Source organism: Narcine bancroftii, chromosome 11, assembly GCF_036971445.1.
Source record: "Narcine bancroftii isolate sNarBan1 chromosome 11, sNarBan1.hap1, whole genome shotgun sequence".
Lineage (NCBI taxonomy): Eukaryota > Metazoa > Chordata > Chondrichthyes > Torpediniformes > Narcinidae > Narcine > Narcine bancroftii.
This window is the reverse complement of record NC_091479.1, coordinates 25,204,581-25,221,164: the sequence shown is the minus strand read 5'-3', so window position 1 is coordinate 25,221,164 and position 16,584 is coordinate 25,204,581. Positions and strand designations below refer to the sequence as shown.

The 16,584-nt window shown below is 46.7% G+C and overlaps 1 protein-coding gene across 7 annotated transcripts in view; it reads right to left on the bottom strand.

Annotated features, from left to right (window-relative positions):
* Nucleotides 1-7,353: 7,353 nt before the first annotated feature.
* Nucleotides 7,354-16,584, bottom strand: part of ccdc115 (coiled-coil domain containing 115) — a 36,239-nt gene continuing 27,008 nt past the window's right edge. For 5 of the 7 annotated variants that reach the window (XM_069902963.1, XM_069902964.1, XM_069902967.1 and 2 more), the window contains 3 exons: nucleotides 15,304-15,444; nucleotides 14,133-14,600; nucleotides 7,354-8,502 (listed from right to left, as the gene is read on the bottom strand). In XM_069902963.1, the coding sequence (XP_069759064.1) occupies nucleotides 8,167-8,502; nucleotides 14,133-14,327 (531 nt within the window). In that variant the 5' untranslated portion in view covers nucleotides 14,328-14,600; nucleotides 15,304-15,444 and the 3' untranslated portion in view covers nucleotides 7,354-8,166. Of the gene's footprint in view, nucleotides 8,503-14,084; nucleotides 14,601-15,303; nucleotides 15,445-16,584 lie in introns of those variants that run through there. The other 2 variants (XM_069902969.1, XM_069902968.1) reach the window with 2 other exon arrangements.

The window sequence follows — 16,584 nt, the reverse complement described above, 5'->3', positions numbered from 1 at the left end:
TCTCGGGGCTACAGTCTCTTGGTATGTAGAGTTGACTCATCCTATCTAGGGTTGGCTAATTTAATATGTATAAATCTGTGTAAGGTTAGCTAATTAGATATGTAGGACTTGGTACTTCTATCTAGGGCTAGGAGACCTTTATCTGATCCAGACTACCTCAACTTCCTACATTCTATTGTACCTTACCATTCCTTTTCTTAGTCTTATGGTGGCTCTTGTCACAAAGAAGATTCTTATGTTAATCGTGCTGACTCTGCTTTCCTGCATCCTAATCCCCAAGCTCATCCTGTTTGTACTGGTTACAGCCATTAACTGATGAATTTTAGTTTCTTCCATGTTCATAATTTTAGATCAATTTTCCCATCTCTCACAGTATCATCCCTTTCTCTTTCTTCCTATTCAGTGCAGGACAATTTATTATTATGTGCCCTGCCTTCTTACAATAGAGGCAAATAACACTCAAAATTTTTTTCCTTCACCCATTTCTCTCCTCTCTTCCTTTAACCTCACTTCTAGATTTTCTTTCTATTCTACTTGGATTATCAGCAGTATTTCTTTGAAAAGTTTTCCCTGGTGTCCACTTTGACATGTGGGTTAAAGCATATTCCTCTGCAAATTTAGCCAATTCTTTATATTTTTCTCTGCCAAGTACACTTGAATATAGTCAGGAACACAATTTTTAATCTTCTCAATCAGAATGATTTCCCTCAATAAATCAAAGTTATTTCCTACTTTCATTGTGGGACACCACTGATCAAAACACACAACCTTCCTATAAGCAAAATCCAGGAAAGATTGGATTGCTGCTTTTTAAAAAAAACTTCTTAACATTTGCCTCTGGGACTAGTTCATAAGATCGGAGCATAGCCTGCTTTACAATTTCATAATTAGCTGCTTGTTGTACCATGAGACACGAATATACCTGTTGGGCTTTCCCTTTAAGAACACTTTGTAGCAGGAGTGACCACTGGTCTGGTGGCCATTTTAAATTTACAGCTACTTTCTTAAAATTCTGAAAATACTGGTCCATTTCAGGTTCCTCAAATGGAGGAACTAACCTCTACTGACCAGAAACCTCTCCTCCTGACCAGCACGTGGGTTTTGGGATTCTCCCTCTCCTTGCGTTAGGGTCAGCTTTAATTTAGCTAGTTCTAGCTCATGCTTCCGTTCTTTCTCTCTCTCCTCCATTTCTGCCTGCCTTACTGCTTCCCGTTCGGCTTTCCTTTCTGCCTCTCTTTTTTCCTCTAACTCTAGTTTTCTCAAAGCCAACTTTACTTCCTCTTAAGTTTTCTCCTTTGGAAACTGTTCTAATGCAGCTTCTTCAAATACCCCCTTTCCTACATAGTGCTTAACAATCTTTCGGACAATTTCCTTTTTTTTCATCCCAGTTCTTACTTTCTAGCCATTTTTAAATTAACCACTGAAGGGTTAGTTATGAACTGGTCAATATTCATAGATGCTGGTTTTTCTACTGGTGACTTATACACTCACACAGGGGTAAAGATGAACAATTATTTAAATTACAAACATTCATCTTCAAACTTTAATTCAAAATCCCCCCTTTAAAAACAATGCCCACTGGTTACTATGCAAATCTCTATAACAGTGTAAAACTAATAAATTCCCCAGATAAATATAACATGAATTAAAGTCTAAGTTATATTTCCAACCAGCCCACAGAAAAACTTAGACACAAAACACCGATCTCAACCAAAGCAAAGATCATAAACAAAATTCAGTTTGTTTGGTAAAATGAAGCCAAAAGATCTTTGTGTGCGTGAGAGAGAGAGAGAAAGAGGGAGAGAGAGAGAGAGGAGAGAGAGAGAGAGAGAAAGAGAGAGAGAGAGAGACAGAGAGAGAGAGGAAGAGAGAGAGAGAGGAAGAGAGAGAGAGAGAGGAAGAGAGAGAGAGAGAGAGAAGAGAGAGAGAGAGAGAGAGAGAGAGGAAGAGAGAGAGAGAGGAAGAGAGAGATAGGAAGAGAGAGAGAGAGGGGAAGAGAGAGAGAGAGAGGAAGAGAGAGAGAGGAAGAGAGAGAGAGGAAGAGAGAGAGAGAGAGAGGAAGAGAGAGAGAGGAAGAGAGAGAGAGAGAGGGGAAGAGAGAGAGAGAGAGGAAGAGAGAGAGAGGAAGAGAGAGAGAGAGAGAGAGAGAGGGGAAGAGAGAGAGAGAGAGGAAGAGAGAGAGAGAGAGAGGAAGAGAGAGAGAGAGAGAGAGAGAGAGAGAGAACAAAATTTGATGTTGTCTTGTGTTGCTGCAGAGAGAGAGGAGCAATGACTTGGTCCAGATCCTTCCGGCTGCCTTCGGAATGTTCATCCCTTTTAAAATGCCCAACATTCTAAACTTTTCTCCAGACCATGACTCGTGCTCTGGGCCTCCTTCCACTCCACAGCACCACCCAGTGGTGGTTTATCGTCCAAGTCCAGAATTTATTTTTCATTTTCTGCACATGCTCAGTCCGTCTCCCACTCTCTCAGCAGTCCACTTTCACCGTGGCTCTCTAAGGCAAACTGTCATTTTTTTTAAAACATAAAACCACACAACCCATAGGCCAATACACAACACAGAACTCTGTAATAATACCTACATCTGATTCCCATCTCTCCCTCTCAACTTATCTAGCTCTGGTTTGTGGGCATCTGCCTGAAGAGAGAAATACATTTTTGAGATAAATTTGCACCCACAACTCTCTGTGTAAAAGACATCTCCCCTAAACTTTCCCCCCTTCACTTTGTATAGATGTCCTCTGGAGGACTGTCCACCTTATCTATGCCTCCCATAAACCTACGGTCTCTATTAAGTCACTTCTCATCCTTGTTCACTCCAAAGATAAAAGCCCAATCTCTACCTACCTTGCCTCATAAGACATATTTTCCAATCCAGGCATTACCCTGGTAAATCTCTGCCCCTTCTCCACAGCTTCCAGATCTTCCCTGTAATGAGGTGACTAGAACTGATTACAACATTGCAAGTGCGGTCTCACCAAAGATTTACAGAGCCAACCTCAGGACTCCTGAACTCAACCCCCCAACTCAACCGACCATTAACCATGCACTCTGCTTCAAGTTTGACCTTCCAAAATACATCACCTCGCACTTACGCAGACTGAATTCTATCTGCCACCTTTCTGCCCAACTTTTCATCCTGTCTATATTGTAATCTATGACAGCCTTCCAACACTATCCATGATTCCTCAAACTTTCGTATCATCTGCAAACTTACTGACCCATCTCTACTTCTTCGTCCAGGTTACTTAGAAAAAATCACGAAGAGCACTGGGCCCTGAACAGACCCCCGCAGAATTTCACTAGTCACTGACCTCCAGGCAGAAGACTTCCTGTCTACTACCACTCTCTGCTTTCTACAGGCAAACTAATTCTGAATCCACACAGCATTGATCCTCTGCCTCATCACTTTCTGAATGAGGGCACCTTGTCAAATGCCTAACTAAAATCCATATATGGGTGACGTTCTGAGTTTCTCCAGCACTTCGCTGTAAGCTGACCTACCCTTGTTGCATGGAAGTCAAATCCTGTTTTCTTTCCCCACATATTCTCTTTCTTTGGCTTGGCTTCGCGGACGAAGATTTATGGAGGGGGTAAAAAGTCCACGTCAGCTGCAGGCTCGTTTGTGGCTGACAAGTCCGATGCGGGACAGGCAGACACGATTGCAGCGGTTGCAGGGGAAAATTGGTTGGTTGGGGTTGGGTGTTGGGTTTTTCCTCCTTTGCCTTTTGTCAGTGAGGTGGGCTCTGCGGTCTTCTTCAAAGGAGGTTGCTGCCCGCCAAACTGTGAGGCGCCAAGATGCACGGTTTGAGGCGTTATCAGCCCACTGGCGGTGGTCAATGGGGCAGGCACCAAGAGATTTCTTTAGGCAGTCCTTGTACCTTTTCTTTGGTGCACCTCTGTCACGGTGGCCAGTGGAGAGCTCGCCATATAACACGATCTTGGGAAGGCGATGGTCCTCCATTCTGGAGACGTGACCCATCCAGCGCAGCTGGATCTTCAGCAGCGTGGACTCGATGCTGTCGCCCACATATAAAGCACATTTATCCCCCCTACTCCGTACCCCAACCTAGGTGCTGTTTTACCCCTGCGATGGGGCACCCCTGTTACAGAGTCATCACCTTTGTGGATGAGGTGCATGCAGTGGGATTGTACGGGGCCCACAACTTTTTTTTAATTTTAATTTTTTTATTTTTTACACTATAAACCATACTGACCAAAATAGAAATTTTTCTCTTGAATATATAGTGTCATTTTCTCCCCTTTCCCTCCCTTCCTCTCCCCCCTTCCCCCCCTCCCTCTCCCCCCTTCCCATTTATTCAAAGTTCAATCTATAAGATACATTAAACTCGTTAAACAATGTCGTCACTTAATAAAAATAAACAAGAAATTTTACTGAGTCAGTTCTTTTTGTTATCTTCTCCTCTGTCATTTTTGGTGGTGGAAGTCCATGGTAGGATTTCTCTATTGTGTTTCCATATTTGTTTGAATATTGTAATGTTATTTCTTAAATTATATGTTATTTTTTCTAATGGAATACATTTATTCATTTCTCTATACCATTATTGTATTCTCAAGTTGTCTTCTAATTTCCAGGCTGACATAATACATTTTTTTGCTACAACTAGGGCTATCATAACAAATCTTTTTTGTGCTCCATCGAAATCGAGTCCAAATTCTTTATTTCTTATATTACTTAGAAGGAAGATCTCTGGGTTTTTTGGTATATTGCTTTTTGTGATTTTTATTTAATATCTGGTTTAGATCTTCCCAAAATTTTTTCACTTTTAAAATTTAAATTAAGCAGATCAACTAGGCAGGGATGTCCACTATCTCCCTCACTGTTCGCGTTAGCTATAGAACCACTAGCAGAATTGATAAGAACAGAAAATAAAATATGAGGGATAAAAATAAAAGAGAAAGTATATAAAATCAGTCTATTTGCAGATGACGTTATAATATACTTAACAGAACCAGAAATATCAATAAAAGAATTACATAAGAAATTGAAAGAATATGGAGAAGTATCGGGGTACAAGATCAACGCAAATAAAAGTGAAGCAATGCCAATGAATAATGCGGATTTCACAAAGTTTAAGAAAGAATCACCATTTAGATGGCAAACACAAGCAATCCGATACCTAGGTATACAACTAAATAATAATCTCGGCCATCTATATAAACTAAATTATCAGCCATTAATGAAGAAATTACAAGATGACTTAGAACATTGGAAAGACTTACCACTAACACTGATAGGAAGGATAAACTGTTTTAAAATGAACATTTTCCCAAGGATACAATACCTATTTCAGTCATTACCAATACACCTAACAGAGAAATTCTTCAAGGAGCTAAAGAAAATAATAAGGAAATTCTTATGGAAAGGGGGGAAACCGAGGATAGCACTAGATAAATTAACAGAATGGTACAAACAAGGAGGCTTACAGCTTTAAGAATTATTAGAGAGCAGCACATTTAAGATAATTGTTTTATCAAACAAGGGAAAAACCAGATTGGATCAGATTAGAGCTAGATAAAATAGGGGAGAAGGTACCTGAACATATATTATATAAGTGGGATGAAAAATTGGTGCAATGTAGGAATTCACCAGTATTGCACCATCTGCTCAACATTTGGAAGAAGATTCACGTAAAAAGGAATAAAATAAATTATCAACTACCAAAACTAATATTGACACAAAATCAACTAATCCCTTTCACAATAGATAACCTTTCCTTCAGAGAATGGGAGAGAAAAGGGATCAAAAGAATAGGAAATAAATTATTATCTTTTGAACAAATGAACAAATGAACTCACGATACAAGGTTTGCATACTACCAACTGAAAACCTACTTGAAGGACAAATTGGGAAAAAGTCTGAGGTTACCAGAAGGAAGCAATTTTGAATATGTGATTACAGACACAATGAGAATTAAAAGATTTATAACAAACATGTATATTAAACTGGAAGAAAAGGAGAATGAGGAAACAAACTATAAACCTAAACAAAAATGGGAACAAGATCTAAACAAAGATAAAGAATGAAACATGGGAAAGCTATGCTCCGGAACTAAGAGAAATACAATAAACATGAGGTTATGCATGATACAATATAATTGGTTACACAGGCTATACATCACACCCCAAAAGTTAAATAAATGGGACCCAACAGTATCAGACAGATGTTTTCGCTGTAAAAAGGAAACGGGAACAACAATACATGTAATTTGGACATGTGAGAAAGTGAAAAAATTTTGGGGCCCACAACTCAGTCATTGGAGAATGGGATGGCATCTTACACCAACTGGACATCGTCTCCAGGTAAGCTGGCTCTCCTTTTCTCTGGTCCTGGGCAGAGAATTGCCAAAGGGGGACAGTGGATTCAAAATTGGTTTTATTGGTGGCACGGTTTGCTTAGGGGTTATCGCCAGCGATTGGGACCAGATGGGGGTTCAAATCCCACACTGTCTGTAAGGAGTTTGTACATACTTTCTACGTCTGCATGTAGGTTTTTTCCCCACCTTTCACAAACATATCAGGGGTGTAGGTTAATGGGGTGTAAACTGGGTGGCATGGACTCGTAGGGCAAATTTGCTTTTATAAATTAAAAAAAAAATTAAAACTTGAATATAAAAATGTATTGGAGTCACACAGGGCGCCCACTCTGACCCAACTGGTCCCATCTGCCCACTTCCCTCCAAACCCATCAGATCCATGGTTCCATCCCACCCACTGGCCCCATATCCCTCTAAACCTGTCCTATCCATGGATCTGTTCCACCCACACTGATCCCACCTGCCCATGCCGCTCTAAATCTGTCCAATTCACGGATCAATCCCACCGTCACTGGTCACACCTGCCCCTGTCCTTCTAAACCTGTCCTATCCATGGATCTGTTCCACTCACTCTGGTCTCATCTGCCCACTTCCCTCCAAACCCATCCGATCCATCCCACCCAGTACCCCACATCCCTCTAAATCCATCCTATCTAAGCATCTGTCCCACCCACACTGATCACACCTGCCCATGTCCCTCTAAACCTGTCCTCTCCATGGATCTGTCCCACTCACACTGGTCCCATCTGCCCACTTCCCTCCAAACCCATCCGATCCATATCACCCACACTGGTTCCGCGTCATGGCAACCAGACAGGTCAGTTTTGGGACGTCGGGCTCTGTGGGAGAGGGGGAACTCCATAGTGGGACATGCAAGAGGGACTTGGTGGCAGGACCTCACCTATTTCCTCCCCTGTGCCACCCACCCCACCCCCCCCATCCCTCACAGGCAGCCTTCAGCTGTGTCAGTGGCTATATGACGAGCACAGCTGCGCTGGTGGACACCTTGTCCTCCTTCACCGCAGCACTGCCCCTGATGGCACTGGCTGGGGCCATGGAGTCTGACCGGCTACTCAAGGGCAAGGAGGGCTGGCGTCTTTGGAGAGGCCATCAGCACAATGTGAAGCACCTGTGGGGGCTGCTGGCCAAGGCAACTGCTGGTTCGAGTGAAAGTCACCAGGGAAGAGGCGGGGTGGGCCTCACAGTAGCTGGATGGGAGGTTGGGGGGGACGACTCACCGTGGTGGGACAGGGGGTGGGGGGAGTCACCACAGTGGAGACTCAAAACAGTGAGATGGGGAGATCTTATTGTGGTGAGACGGGGCTGGGGGTCACTGCAGTGGGACGGGACGGGGGGGGGGGGGGTGGAGGGACTCACCACAGTGATTTATCTGCTCCACAACACTCCCCAGGACCCCATGACCAAACTTTCAGGGAATGATATCCCTGTACCCCCAGATCTCTCTGATCCACAGCACTCCCCACCACCCTGTCAACCTGTGTCCCCACTTTCAGGGAACAATCTCCCTGTACCCCCAGGTCTCTCTCAAGGACCCCATTTACCTGTGTTCCCACTTTCAGGGAGCAATGACTCTGTAACCCCAGGACTCCGCTCCACAGCACTCCGTGTACCACTTTCAGGAAGCGATGTTCCTGAACCTCTGGGTTGGACGCCCCAGGATCCCAGTCTTTGTGGCCGCTCTCTCTCTCTCTCTCGTTTTGCAGAGTGCCTGGAAAGGGATGGGTCTTCCCATCCTCTATGCCCCGTCTCCCTCCTGCAGCCTGTGCCAGTGGCCCCTGCACTTTGACCTGATGAGCATGTGGGAAGACTATTTCGGGAGACGTGGGGGGGGGGGTGGTACATCATGGCAGCTGCCTGAGCCCGGGGGCTGGAAGGGAGGCAGGGTTTGAGTGGCCGAGGCATTCTCACTAGGACTCAGCTTGCAGCCTCCAACCTCCTGATCCTCCCTGAGCCAGAGATACTCTCCGACCCATGACCCTCTCTCAACTTGTGAAATTCTGATTGCACTGACAATAACCACACCAGCAGTGCAGGTATAAGGCAGATTTAATAAACTAATATGTACACTAAGAGGTCTTGTCTCTCTGCAAGATGAACCTGGAAGGCCAGACTGTAGCTCTGGACTGGGGTGACCCCTGGTGACCTAGTGGTGTAATTACATAACACATTGATAATCCTCGCCCATTTACACTGATACACCCCAACCTGTGACCCTCTAATATTCTATGTCATCTGACCCCAATATGCCACGTTGGCTGACCCCCCCCTGACAATCCCCGGCCTCTGATCCTTCCTCGCTTTCCCAATGTACCCTGACCCTCTAATACTTCACACCCTCTGTTCTCCGATACACCCTGACCCCTGATTCTTCCTACTCTCTGACCCCAATACATCCTGACCCTCTATACTCCCTGACTCACTGCCCTCAGATGCTCTTCCCTGATCCCAGTACTTTGTGCCCTTTGACCTCCCCCCCTCTTCCCAATATGCCATGCCCTGTTCCTGGTACTCCCCAACCCATACCCCTCTGATGCTCTCTGCCCTCTGACCCCCCCGGCCCCAATACTCTTCACCCTCCCTCCCAGATTCTGCGCCATCTTATTTCTCCCCCGGTATTCCCCTTCCCCCGCTACACACCCTCCACTCAACACTTGCACTCATTCACTCCAAAGATTCACCCGGGATTTGAAAGGGGAGGGGAGGGAGGTCTCTTGATTAACCTCTCTCATCACTCTAAGTATGGGGAGGGAGGGTGGAGGGCTCCCAGCTTATACGCACACCGAAATCCAAGCTGCCTCGAGCCTTCCTGCTATGTTAACGGACTGAGTCGATTATTCTCCATTCAAAAGATGGCAGATTTATTTCAATTTCACATTCCATCAAAGCATTAGTCTGCAATTCAGATGATACTAACGTTAGCACCAGGCCATTACAGCGACAGCGACCGAGTTGTGAATCCCACACTGTCTGCAAGGAGTTTGTACTTTCTCCCAGTGTCTATCTGGGTTTTTCCTGGAGGCTCCAGTTTCCTCCCACCCTTCAAAATGCATGGAGGGCGTGGGGGTATTTGAGGAGCACGAGCTCTATGTTTACATTTAATGTCTACATTATCTCAGTCTACACTCCTGTAGTCCCTGGAAACCCCTTCAAGGTGCCAGTGAGCACCCAGTGCTTCTTATCTGGGAATAGCTACGACATGGGAGTAGTAGGCCATTTGGCCCATGAAGTGTGCCCAGAGTTGACCCATTCTCCCGCTCCCGTCTTCTCCCCATAACCTTTGATACCTTGGCTATTCAAATACTTATCAATCTCTGCCTTAAATACACCTAAACGGCTTGGCCTCCACAGCTGCCCGTAGCAGCAAATTCCAGAGGTTCACCATTCTCTGGCAAAAGAATTCCTGTTCTTTTTAAATGTGTGCTCTTCAAAACCAAAATTGTTTGCCACATCCAGTCTGCCCAGCCCTTTCGATATTTGAAATGCCTCTATATCACCACCCCCCCACCCCGCCCTCATTCTTGTGAACTTGCTGTCAAACTTTCCTTATATACTTATCCCTTCATTCCAGAAATCACTGTTGTGAACCTCCTCGGAATGCTCTCCAATGCCAGCACATCCTTTTTTAAATAAGGAGCCCTTAACAGTACCCCATGCTCCAAGTGAGGTCTCACCAGTGCCCTATAAAGCCTTGCTCTTGTATCCTACACACCATTTGCAGGCATGTTGGTTATCTCAGAGAAGAGGGGCAGGTCAGTCAGCTCTGAACTGAACCCTTGACTCACCCACTGCCTGGATCCCATGCGTGGTCATCTTGGGTGGCTCAGTTCCAGACCAATGAGATTATCCCTTAAGCCGACTCTCCATACTGGGTGCCCCAAGGATCAGGACGGCGGGAGCTGGAACACAGCCTGAACTTGAGGAGTGACCCCCTTCTAGAGCAGGGGCTGCAACACAATACTCCATTTACATATGTGAGACATGGTCCCATCCGAGTGGCAGATACCTGGGATCGACTTAAACATGGACCAGGAAGTGCATCTTCACAGAGCAATCCACCTCGGGACCCTCAATGTCAAGAGTGGGGAGTCAGGCTTCCTTTTATCGAGACCACCAAAAGGGACCCCTTTCACTGCTGGGAGGGTAAAACAGCGACAGCATGGGGTGGACACAGGAGAGTGGGGAGCAGACACACACCACTTCTCTGCCCAAGATTGCAATGCCTGTGTTCGGCAGCAGCCTCAAGGGGTTACAGATTCCTTGGAAGCAGAGGATTGGCACCAGAAATGGGGTGACCTCCTCCCAACCCACTTGAGAAGAAGCAGAGGAGATGACCCCACAGGATGGTGACCATGGCGGCAGACCAGTGAGGGGCTCAGTAGCTGAAAGACCCATACAGGTTGTGGGTCACTTGGGGTTAGGGATTGGCTTGTGGCAATCAGCCGGGATTCGGGAAGATGCCGAGGGCAAGAAGGGGTCCCAAAGGGCCTCGGGCGCTGAAGGTTTTCTGATCGTGTCGGAGGTTTGGATCTGGAGTTCGGGTTGCCAATAGATTGAACAAGAGTCTGTGTGGCTGCAGAGTGCTGGAGGCAAATCCATGGACACTCAGTGACTCTGAAGGGATGCTCTTTTGCTTCTCTTTCTCCGATTGTTAGGGGACATCAGGCAATGACTCTTTATTTGCCTTATGGCAGGCAAAAGCTGAAGTATACATTTTTATGTATTATTACATGACAATAAACGGAACCTTTGAACAGTCCACCACGATGAGTCTGGGGGTTAGATAATTCCCTGAAAGTGGCAACATAGGATCGTGAAGAGAGCTTTTGCCATATTGGCCTTCATAAATTAGTATTGAGTACAGGAGTTGGGATGTTATGGTAAAGTTGGTGAGGAGAAATTTGGAGTACTGCATGCAGTTTTGGTCACCTAACTAAAAGAAAGATGTCAGTAAGATTGAAATAATGCTGAGAAGATTTACTTGGGCATTGCTGTGACTTTAGGAACTGAGTTACAGGGAAAGATTGAACAGGTTAGGGCTTTATGGCCTGGAGCATTGAATGAGGGGAGATTTGATAGGGGTATCCAAAACTGAGGGGTCCAGACAGAGTAAACGCAAGTAGGCTTTTTCCACTGAGGTGAGGTGGGATACAAACCACAGGACCTGGGTTAAGGGAGAAAGGGGACAGGTTTACGGGAACTTCTTCACACCGAGAGTCATGGGATGAGGAAATTTGGACAGGTACATGGATGGGAGAGGCTGTGGCCTGGTGTAGAGCAGTGGGATAAAACAGAATAATATTTTGGCACAGACAAGATGGGCCTGTTTTCTGTGCTGAAATGTTCTATGGTTCCAAGTGGATGAGGGCTCGGAGTGACACAAAAAGAGCATTTCCTCGAACGCACAGAAGATTCGCACTGCAGGAAATGAGTGTCAGGGAAAGTGAGAGAAACAAAAACGTATACTTGATTGTCGTTTAATACTCAAAAGTGCTGGGGAAACTCAGCAGGTCCTGCAGTGACCATCACAGGCAAAGATACATAACCAATGTTTCAGGCCTGAGGCCTTCTTCAAGGTACGAGCAAAAAGCAGCCAGGCCCTTGATTAAAAAAATGGTGGGGGGGGGGGGGGGGAGGGAAGAAAGGGCAGGGGGAAGGAACACAAGCTCAACATGCAAGAGGCCAGATGTGGAGATGGATGGGAGGGCAGGAGAAGGAAAGATGAGAAACATTGAAGATGTTGGAGAGGAGGTTCACGAGGATGGTTCTGGGTATGAAAGGATTTGAGTAGCACCTGACAGTTCTCGGCCTGTGCTCGTTGGAATTTAGGTGGGATCTCATTAAAGCATTTCAAATGCTGAAAGGCATTGTCAGAGTACTGTATTTTACAAACCAGGTACCCCCGCACGTTATATGCGTGTGCGTGCAATCTGAGAATACTCTTACATGTTGAAAGAACGTGCCCAATAGCGGGTGTAGGAAAGTTGAACCGGCACTTTATGGCGGGCATGGGAATATTACAACAGCATTGAAAGAACATGCCCAATAGCGGGTGTAGGAAAGTTGAACCGGCACTTTATGGCGGGCATGGGAATATTACAACAGCATTGAAAGAACGTGCCCAATAGCGGGTGTAGGAAAGTTGAACCGGCACTTTATAGTGGGCATGGGAATATTACAACAGCATTGAAAGAACGTGCCCAATAGCGGGTGTAGGAAAGTTGAACCGGCACTTTATGGCGGGCATGGGAATATTACAACAGCATTGAAAGAACGTGCCCAATAGTGGGTGTAGGAAAGTTGAACCGGCAATTTATAGCGTGTGTGGGAATATTACAAAAGCATTGAAAAAATGTGCACAATTAATAGCGGCAATGGGAAAGACGCGCTGGCACTTTATACCGAGCGTGGGAATATTATAACAAGTGTGAGAATACTGGCAATGAAAAAATGGTCACCATTTATAGAGGGCGTGGGAAATTTTGATTTTGGGAATATCTCTTTTTACTGAATGCCGTGGTATTCCTATAAACAGGACATTCTGGTTAGGGCGTTGCACCTTATCAATGTTAATTAGCTCGACCTGTCCCTGAGGGAGGAGATTAAGACAAGCAAGTGCACCTCTGATTTGAAACATTAAAATTAAAATCCTGCTTAACTCTGAAGCCGGTCTTCGATCTATTTAATTGATTCCTCTCCAAAGCTCATTAATGCGTTGCAGCAGAATATTATCTATATAATGGGTGATTGACACCACTGGGGTGCTCATTGCAGGAGATTAACAGATCCTGGTTTGTGCTTTGTCTCGTGTCCCATTTAAATCCAAATTGCTTTAGCCAGTCGGAACTTAGAATACTACACCCACGTGGAGTATGTGTTACATGAAATTTTTTAAACATAATTTATGATTTTCTACATGTTACGTGCGTGTGCACATTATAAGCACGTGTACGTTATATGAGTGAAAATATGGTAGATGTACAAAAGGTCATTTTCTGTGGTGGGAGAGTCTAGGTCAAGAGGGCACACCTTCAGGATTGTAGGACATCCGCAGAGAAGAGAGATGGGGAGGAATTTCTTCAGCCAGAGGGCGGTGAAACTGTGGAATTTGTTGCCACAGGAGGCTGTGGAGGCCGGGATCAAGAGATTCCTGATTAGCCAGGACATCAAAGGTGATGGACTGAAGGCTGGGCAGTACGGCTGAGTGGGGAAATGGATCGTGATTAAATGGTGGGCAGACTTGATGAGTTGGAAGAGCCTATTACTTCTCCTATGTCTTATGGTCTTATTGCCCTGTGAATGCATAACTATAGACAGAGGAATGGGGAAGGAGAGAGAGACACACGGGTGGGGAACTGGAGGAAAGAAGGCAGAGAGATAGAGTGAGAGAGAGGGACAGGTTGGGACTTTATTCCCTGGAACATTGGAGAATGAGGGAATTCATGGACCTAAACAATCTTATGAGGAGCAGATGGAGCAAATGCAAGCAGATTTTTCTCACTCATACACCTCATGTTCTATCTGTGCACTTTCCAACTGGACTTCTCCAGATTCCATTAAATCCCCAGAGTCCCTCCCTCTGCCTTCTTTCCTTCAGCTCCCCCACCCCCTTGCTCTCCATTCAGAAAGCTATCCCCTCCCCAGCTTTGTTCTCCTCTGCACCCCCAACCGTATCCAGCTGCTCCCTCTGCCTCTTCCTCCCTCCCTCCCTCCCTCCCTCCTCTCCTCCCAGCCCCTCATCCACCTGTGTAATCTGCTTCTGCTTTTTGCTCATACCTCAACGAAGGGCTTAGGCCAAAAGCATTGGTTATGATTCCTTTGTTTCTCAAGAACGCAGCAAGATCTGCTCAGTTTCTCCAGCTCTCTGCCTGCTGGTCCACAATCCTGGAGAGGGAAGAGGGAGCCAGTCAGAGTTCCGGGCCTTAGGAACCTGTGTCGATTGATCTGGGTGGGGAAGGGAGAGGAAGGCATAGGAGGGAAGGGGGAAAGTGAAGGGAAGAAGGAAGGTTAGAGGGGAGAGAGGGAAGAAAGTGTGGGGGGGGGGAGGGCGAAGAGCGCGGGAGGAAGGGGAAAGGATCCAGATCCTATCTAAGACCCCACCACCACATCTTCATTCAGAGGCCAGGGGAAGCTGTCCTCAGGACCCTGGTGCTCCTTCCTTCTGTCCCCGCAGCTTCTGATACTGGGCCTTGACCTCCAGGACACGGCACTGCAGGGTGGTGATCTCTGCTGCCAACTCCATCACTAGGGGAGGGAGGGGGATTGAGGGAAAGGAGGGGGGCAAGGGATGGGAGGAGGAGGGTTGGGGAAGAGGGGACAGTGGGAGGACGGAGAGGGGGCAACGGTTGGATGGGGAGGGAGACAGAGGGTGAGGGTGAGGGTGAAGGGAGGGCGGTGGTTGGCAATGGGGATGGGGAGACAGTGACCGGGGGACATCGATGGGGATGGGGTGATGGGGAAGGAGTGTTGGGGGGGTGGGGAAGAACAGAGCAGTATAGTTATTATCAGTAGCAGGATGCATTAACTCCGTCCTTTGCCCACTCCCTGATCCTTAACCTCCTCCTTGTACCTCCTCTCTCCACTTCCCCCTGCCTTCCCCTCCCCTACCCCATCGACCACCTCACCCCCTCCCCAAACCAACCTACCTCTCGACCCTCTCTCCCATGCCTCACTTTCCCCCAACTCATCCCCTCACCCTACCACATCTCATCCACCCCCTCCCCTGCAATGCCTCTTACCCCACCCACCCTCTCTCCAAGGGCCTCTCCCCACCATACTACCATCACTTCCCCCTCCCTCATGCCCACCCATCACTATCCGCTCACCCACCTCCCGATCCTTAACCCACCCCCTCTTCATCCTACTACCCCTTCCCCCACCCTTTCCAACTACTTCCCCAAGCCAACCCCATTCAACCACTACCTCCCACCCCCCGCAGGACCCTCACCCTCTGTGAAGGAGTGCTGAGCGACCCTCAGACACTGGGGCACCAGCACCCCGAACCACCTCAAAGGTTCCTGAATGGTGTCTGGCACCTCCTCCTTGTCCCTCCTTCTCTCAGTCTTACTCCCCCTTGTCCGATGCCTCACTGCGCAGAACAAGACGTCAAGACATCAATGGATCCCCAGTGGGAAAAAGTAGACGACACAAATTTCTTGTTTATTTTCATTGTGTGATGACCTTGTTTAATGGGTTTAATGTATCATATAGGCTGAATGTTTAGTGGGTGGGGAGGGGGGGGAGGTAAAGGAAGGAGGGAGGGAAGGGAGGGGGGAAAAGGGGAGAAAATGACACTGTGTATATTCAAGAGGGAAAGGTTTGTGTGTATTTTGGTTAGTATGGTTCATAGTGTGAAAAATAAAAAAATTAAAAAAGACATCAATGATCACCTTGCTCCCTCCCCCTGCTCCCAAAACTCCCCCCCAATCTATCCTGCACTGGGGCAGGTCCAACAGACAGGGAGGGGTGGTGGTGGGAGTAAACAGGTCCATTCCCTACTTGCCGGCCTGACCCAATATGTCCCCACCCACTCTGGACTCCCTATCCACATCCCTATAAACCTGTCCTATCTGTGGATCCGTTCAAATATCCCCACCCACGCTGGTCCCAGCTGCCCTTATCCCTGTAATCCTGTCCTATCCATGGATCCATCCAAATATTGCAACAGACCCCCCCCCCCCACCCTCCTCCTCCAGCAGCCTGTTCCATACACAGACGAAAAAAAGTTATTCCTCAGGTTCCTGTTACATTTCTCCACTCTACCTTGAACCTCTGGTTACCGAATTCCCCTGCTCCGATCTCTCTCTGTACTGTGAGATCATCTGCCTCTCTCTGGGTAATAAAAAACCTCCCCCTAAATTTTCCTCCCCTCACCTTAAACCGATGTCCTGCTATTTACTACTGTCGCCCCTTGAAAATGGTGCTGGTTGTCAACCTTCTGTATGTCACTCATAAGCTTGCAGACCTCTATAAAGTCACCTCTCGAGGGTGGCATGGTTAGCAGGAGTGGTTAGTGCATTGCTTTTACAGCTCAGTGATTGAGACCAGGGTTCGAATCTTGCGTTATCTATGAGGAGTTTGAATGTTCTCCCCATGACTGTGTGAGTTTTCCCTGGGGGCTCCAGTTTCCTCCCACCAACATACTGGAGTTGTTTGTTAATTGGGTGTCAATTGGTCATCATGGACTTGTGGTCTGAAATGGCCTGTTACCATGCTGCATGCCTAAATT